We start from the raw sequence: 7,558 nt of genomic DNA on the forward strand, positions 1-7,558 counted from the left end.
GAGGCGCCAGCGCAATCACTTGCATTTTCATTTATTTTTATAACAGTGAAAGCTTAAAAATACGCCGTAATTTTTGCTCATAAAGGTAAGAGTACACCTCATTCGGAACTGCAAAGTCTACTTTTATTTGTGTGCACTCACAATATCAACAAAACCTTGTGCTTTTGTAAAATAAGGAAAACAAACAGTATGCGCTTTCTGTCGTCTTGGTCTTGAGCAGGAGCGCCTCACAATGATGAACTGAAACCGACATGATAAATATATCTATATAATGCTTTAAATTACTATTTTAAAACAAAATAATTAAAATCAAAAACTCTTTCTTTATGTAATCCGTAAAGAGGCATTTCTCTCTAAAGGCAGTCCAATGAGGAGATGGCCAGTCAGGTTCGTCAAATTCATTTTTGCGACATTGACTCAGAAAACACTAATTTATTAACAAATAATTCAAATATCCCCTCACTATTTTTTACTTTTTTTGGGCCGCTGTGCCAAAATTGTGTTTGCATTCAGTAGCATACAGCAGCATTTTAGTGCCACATAATATTTTAAGAATAAAGTCAAAATTACGATAATAAAATCATGTTATATTGCGTGAAGTTAACGTGAAAATTCCACCTATAGGCTACTCCCCCCCCAAAAAAAAGTCTGTGGCGTCCGTCATTCTTTTCTTTTTTTAAAAACTCTGATCGATCGATTCATGAGACATTGGTTTGTATCAAATTGTTCAGATTTTTTTCAACATGCAGTTAGTAAACAGAGTGCAAGTCTAAAAGGGGCACGTTTTTAAAAAAAATAAAGAATAGAATTAGAATAGAGAGTGCTAGAGTTAGAGGGTCAAGTGCCACATAATATTTTAAGAATAAAGTCAAAATTACGATAATAAAATCATGTTATATTGCGTGAAGTTAACGTGAAAATTCCACCTATAGGCTACTCCCCCCCCAAAAAAAAGTCTGTGGCGTCCGTCATTCTTTTCTTTTTTTAAAAACTCTGATCGATCGATTCATGAGACATTGGTTTGTATCAAATTGTTCAGATTTTTTTCAACATGCAGTTAGTAAACAGAGTGCAAGTCTAAAAGGGGCACGGTTTTTTAATAAAGAATAGAATTAGAATAGAGAGTGCTAGAGTTAGAGGGTCAAATAAAGATATATATATATATATATATATATAATAACGTAGTATATTACTTTTGAAAGGAGTAACTAGTAATTACATTTTTTGAGGAGCTAGCCCAACACTGTTGGCCAATGGTACGCCGTTTCCTGTGTGCCTCGCCTCTGATTGGTTCATATCTTTGTTTTGCCGGATGTAGGTGTCTGGCTCTGCAGTGGCCATGGCGGAGGTCAGCGGCTGTTTGAGGAGCGGAGCACACAGACTCTCGGTTGCTATAACACTACGGAGACGGTATCATCACGAGTTTACGAGCCCTGCCGGTTCTGCCGGGACTCACGGAGTGACCAACCAACCGCCGACCCGAGGCTACGGCACCGGACCGCGCGAGGAGCACCGGAGCCCAACCGCCTACTACGACATCCTGAGGGTTTCTCCGAGCGCCACGCCAGCGCAGATCAAGAGCGCCTATTATAAACAGTCCTTCATCCACCACCCGGACCGGAACCGGAACCGCAGCGAGGACGCGGCGCGGCACTTCGCGCTCGTCGCAGAAGCCTACAGTGTGCTCGGCGACGGCGGCCTCCGGAGGAAGTACGACCGCGGGATACTCAACCGGAGCGACGCGCAGAGCGCCGGGAGACCGTCGACGCCTCGCCGCGCCCCTGACGCGAGCCCTCACTTCGACTGCGACGCGTTCTATCAGGCGCACTACGGCGAGCAGCTGCAGAGAGAGCAGCAGAGGAGACGCCGGCGAGAGCAGACGCGCCAGCAGCAGCAGACGCAGCTCCGGGCCTGGAGACGCATGAAGATGAACGAGGTCACGGTCGCCCTGCTGCTGCTCTGCGGAGGCGGCATCCTCATCAGCCTGAGGGCCTGAGTCTGCTTCATAGACATGAGCTCTGCTCACCGCCGAAGAAGAAGCAGCAGCATAGCAGTTGTGTTGCTCGCACTTCCTGTGGCTGTGTAGCCTATAGAAGAAGAAGAAGAAGTGCAGCAAACTAACTGCACTGCAATCCAGTGTTTACTAGGATAGCTAAAAGACGAATACAAGTTTGCAGCACTGTACAATCTTGGCCGTCTCAGACACATTTTGTGAATCCTGGAAAATGCATCATGCATCTGTAACTGATTAAGAACCATTGCCATCAAAGTTCACCTACTGTGAGGTTCATCTCTAACATGCACTACCAGTCAGACAGTTTTGATCGCTGAGATTTTTAATGTGTTTAAAGAAGTCTCTTGTGCTCGGCCAGACTGCATTTATTTGATCAGAAATACAGCAAATGCAGTAGCATTGTGAAATATTTTTACTATTCAATATATCAGTTTTCTCTGTGAATATGTGTTAAACTGTGCTGTATTTCTGTGATGTGCAGCTGTATTTTCAGCATCATTACTCCAGTCTTCAGTGTCACACGATCTTCAGAAATCAGTATAATATGCTGATTAAACTATTATTATGATGATGTTGAAAACAGCCGAGTAGAATTTTTTCAGGTTTCTTTGATGAATAGAAAGTAATGCATGTTTCAGAATGATTTCTGAAGGATCGTGTGGCTGGAGAAATGATGCTTTGATCACAGCAGCTGTATTTTCAGCATCATTCCTCCAGTCTTCAGCGTCACATGATCTTCAGAAATCAGTATAATATACCGATTTAAACCATTATTATGATGATGTTGAAAACAGCCGAGTAGAATTTTTTCAGGTTTCTTTGATGAATAGAAAGTAATGCATGTTTCAGAATGATTTCTGAAGGATCGTGTGGCTGGAGAAATGATGCTTTGATCACAGAAATAAATTACATTTTAACAGATATTCACATAGAAAGCAGTTATTTTAAATAGTAAAAATATTTCACAATTTTACTGCTTTTGCTGTATTTTTAATCAAATAAATGCAGGCTTGGTGAGCAGAAGAGACTTCTTTAAACAAACATGAAAAATCGTACTTTTCAAAAACATTTGACTGGTCGTGTAAATAAAAGCAATATTTATTCAGCATACTTGTTGCTGATGTTCATTTTCAATTCCAATAATTAGAACAAAAGAGCTATATATAAATGAATATTATATTTATATATAATATACTATACAGACACGCTGAGAAAGGCTTTGAGCCGAAACATTGGTGTCTTTTCCCATCAGTAATCAATGTGAAATAAAAGAAGAAAGAAGATTGTTCTCGTGAGTGCGGATCATTATTTCTTATACTAAGTAACTCAACAGATTGACGCACCAAAATAAAAAGATCAAGTAACACAAGAGCGCAGTGCAAACGACGTTGTTAAACTCTATAATATACCATGTCATGGGCTTTTGGTTTGTGCAGGATGCCTTACGGTAGTATTAAATGATTTTATAAAACAAGCTTGGCTTTACACACCCACTATGTGGACTAATCGGTGTAGCCGTAGATCTCTCTTTATTCTCCACACTGCATTTATAATGAAAACCTTTCTTTGTGGTTCTTTATTCACAGAAATATAAAGTTTAATGTGAAGGTCATCACTTGATACAAAATCCCAGAATGTTCCAAACTCATTGCACTGTTGGCTTCAAGGATTCATATAAAAACAAAACGCAGTAGTAGACAATGTTAAATAACACGACAAGGGACAGATGCAAGGACTCTACAGCTGGGCTACAACACATCAGTCATTTTCACTTATTCAGCGATGATGAGATATCAAGCACAATATACTTTCTCCCCATATATGTGATTCGTGTAATTATTAGTAATAAACAGTGCAAGGTTTGCGTTCAATGTTGACTTTAAAAGCTAGTTAATTCAATACTGGCCTGTTTCCCCACTTTATTATCCCACAGTTATCATATCCACGAAATCAGTCCAGCTCTACTGCTGCATTGAACAAGTTTCGTCCCTTTATCCAAATGTGACCCTGGAGCACGAAACCAGTCATAAGTGTCTGAATAAAATAAGCTTTCCATTGATGTATGGTTTGTTAGGATAGGACAATATTTGTCTGAGATGCAACTATTAGAAAATCTGGAATCTGAGGGTGCAAAAAAATCTAAATATTGAGAAAATCATCTTTAAAGTTGTTCAAATGAAGGTCTTAGCAATGCATATTACTAATCAAACATTAAGTTTTGATATATTTACGGTAGGACATTTACTAAATATCTTCATGGAACATGATCTTAATATCCTAATGATTTTTGGCATAAAAGAGAAATGTATAATTGTGACCCATACAATGTATTGTTGGCTATTTCTACAAATATCCCCCAGCGACTTAACACCGCTTTTGTGCTGCAGGGACACATATTTATGTTTTGAATCTGAAGCATGACTCGTATCGCTGGAGGTTTGGGTGACACTTAACTGTTGGGACACAACTAGTTCACATTAACAACAAACGACCCAGTTAAAGGTAAAGTTCATGCCGTTTTGGTTCTGTCACTCGTAACGGTTAAAATCATGACTGTTCTTCAAGCACGAGGACTGTTGAGGTTCAACCACAGCAGAGCAGAACCCTTAAGAAGCACACAAACCAAACCAAACACATGAGAAACACAAGCTTTGAGAGAGTCGCAGACACACGGGAAGGTACTGAACATGTTCTCGAACAGACGCGGTCACTGGGCAAATATGGTGAGCTCTGTGGATTGTATTCACGAGACTCTTGAGATGTGAGAGACTCCTGAAATCAGATCCTCATCTGCTTAGAGAGCGAAGCAGTCAAAAAACAGACTTGTGTTCAAATGCAATCGTTTAAATCAAGTTCGCACGAGTTATAAGGGTTTATCAGGTGATCCTGACTTGAATTGGTTATAAAAAGAATATTCATTCTTCATTTACTTTGTCGCTCCGAACATGTACGAGTTTCTTTCTTCTGATGAACATGAAGAAGGATAGTCTGAAGAACGTTGGGACGGTAGCCATTGACTTCCATGGAGAAAAATACTATGGAAGTCAATGGCTGCCAGCAACTGTTTGTATATTTCATACATTTATTCTTTTGTGTTCAACAGAAAGCAGAAACCCTTACAGGTTTGGAACAACATTTATAGAGAATAAATGATTTCTCCTTTTTGGCCGAACTGTCCCTTTAAATAAGACACTCTGCCATTGGTGAAGATCAGGTGATGGTTAGAAGCCCTTTGTGCAGGAAAACATCACGAAAATGTCTCGCACAAAAGTACAGTGATGTCCGAGTCACCACAGCCCATAAAAAGGTTTGTCTTCTTTTACATTTTTGGCCATTGTTTGAAAAATACCAATAGACGAGTGATGAAAAATATCACATTTTACACTCAAAAAAGTACATCCTGAAATCTATCAATGCCCTAAATCCTCCTGACGCTCAAGAGGAAGCTCAGCCAGGTGCAGACCGCTGGAAAGCAGTCATCAGCTATTTTATTGAATCTTTTATTATGAGTGATTTCTTTCTGAATTCTGTGCAGGTGTGTGGGTTCGGCTGCCGGTCGTTCGCGCTGCTGTTTGACGACATCGAGACAGAAATGTGTCCGGCTGATAAAGAGGCGTTCAGCTCGTTTGCTGAAGCTCAGGTGTCCGTCACTAACGAGCTGTTTCTGCATCTGGAGGAGCCACACACCTTCCTCTTCTGCCCCACCGGTGAACACAGGCGTCGCATTCAAAACAGTACATCAGTGATGCTAAAACAACCACAAAATAACCTGAATTGTGTGTATGTGGCCCTGGAGCACAAAACCAGTCATAAGTGTCAATTTTGTGAAATTGAGATGTATGCATCATCTGAAGCTGAATAAATAAGCTTTCCATTGATGTATGGTTTGTTAGGATAGGACAATATTTGTCTGAGATGCAACTATTAGAAAATCTGGAATCTGAGGGTGCAAAAAAATCTAAATATTGAGAAAATCATCTTTAAAGTTGTTCAAATGAAGGTCTTAGCAATGCATATTACTAATCAAACATTAAGTTTTGATATATTTACGGTAGGAGATTTACTAAATATCTTCATGGAACATGATCTTTACTTAATATCCTAATGATTTTTGGCATAAAAGAGAAATGTATAATTGTGACCCATACAATGTATTGTTGGCTATTTCTACAAATATCCCCCAGCGACTCAACACTGCTTTTGTGCTGCAGGGTCACATATTTATGTTTTGAATCTGAAGCATGACTCGTATCGCTGGAGGTTTGGGTGACACTTAACTGTTGGGACACAACTAGTTCACATTAACAACAAACGACCCAGTTAAAGGTAAAGTTCATGCCGTTTTGGTTCTGTCACTCGTAACGGTTAAAATCATGACTGTTCTTCAAGCACGAGGACTGTTGAGGTTCAACCACAGCAGAGCAGAACCCTTAAGAAGCACACAAACCAAACCAAACACATGAGAAACACAAGCTTTGAGAGAGTCGCAGACACACGGGAAGGTACTGAACATGTTCTCGAACAGACGCGGTCACTGGGCAAATATGGTGAGCTCTGTGGATTGTATTCACGAGACTCTTGAGATGTGAGAGACTCCTGAAATCAGATCCTCATCTGCTTAGAGAGCGAAGCAGTCAAAAAACAGACTTGTGTTCAAATGCAATCGTTTAAATCAAGTTCGCACGAGTTATAAGGGTTTATCAGGTGATCCTGACTTGAATTGGTTATAAAAAGAATATTCATTCTTCATTTACTTTGTCGCTCCGAACATGTACGAGTTTCTTTCTTCTGATGAACATGAAGAAGGATAGTCTGAAGAACGTTGGGACGGTAGCCATTGACTTCCATGGAGAAAAATACTATGGAAGTCAATGGCTGCCAGCAACTGTTTGTATATTTCATACATTTATTCTTTTGTGTTCAACAGAAAGCAGAAACCCTTACAGGTTTGGAACAACATTTATAGAGAATAAATGATTTCTCCTTTTTGGCCGAACTGTCCCTTTAAATAAGACACTCTGCCATTGGTGAAGATCAGGTGATGGTTAGAAGCCCTTTGTGCAGGAAAACATCACGAAAATGTCTCGCACAAAAGTACAGTGATGTCCGAGTCACCACAGCCCATAAAAGGTTTGTCTTCTTTTACATTTTTGGCCATTGTTTGAAAAATACCAATAGACGAGTGATGAAAAATATCACATTTTACACTCAAAAAAGTACATCCCGAAATCTATCAATGCCCTAAATCCTCCTGACTACCAGCTATGGAGTTTGTCCTCTGTAGAGGACATTGCTTTAGTGATTTCTCGGAGACGTTACATGACACAGTTGTAAGTCTGGAGTCCTGTATGGAGCACATTCAGGGCTTTCCAGAGATACCAGATGATTGGATGCTTCACCGTGACCTCTCCCTCTCCTTGCTCTTTAAAAACGGCTGACATTCATTTAGTGATCAAGTGTAACACCCTTATGGAACTATGACAATATTTTGTAATTATCATTTAAATCTGACTAATTTTCAAATTGTTTGTCATAAATCAACAT

General features: G+C 39.8%; 1 protein-coding gene across 1 annotated transcript; it reads left to right on the forward strand.

Moving 5' to 3' along the window:
- The first annotated feature begins 1,290 nt into the window (after nt 1-1,290).
- On the forward strand, nt 1,291-2,383 carry dnajc30b (DnaJ (Hsp40) homolog, subfamily C, member 30b). The gene has a single exon (XM_016232795.1). The coding sequence runs from the start codon at nt 1,340-1,342 to the stop codon at nt 1,994-1,996; it is 657 nt and encodes a 218-aa protein (XP_016088281.1). The 5' UTR covers nt 1,291-1,339; the 3' UTR covers nt 1,997-2,383.
- Nucleotides 2,384-7,558: the final 5,175 nt, after the last annotated feature.

The sequence above is a fragment of the Sinocyclocheilus grahami genome, unplaced genomic scaffold (genome assembly GCF_001515645.1).
Source record: "Sinocyclocheilus grahami isolate Dianchi unplaced genomic scaffold, SAMN03320097.WGS_v1.1 scaffold419.1, whole genome shotgun sequence".
In the NCBI taxonomy this organism is placed as follows: domain Eukaryota; kingdom Metazoa; phylum Chordata; class Actinopteri; order Cypriniformes; family Cyprinidae; genus Sinocyclocheilus; species Sinocyclocheilus grahami.

Bases quoted from the DNA above. Each gene is read 5' to 3' on its own strand.
- dnajc30b (XM_016232795.1), top strand. From the start codon at position 1,340: ATGGCGGAGGTCAGCGGCTGTTTGAGGAGCGGAGCACACAGACTCTCG.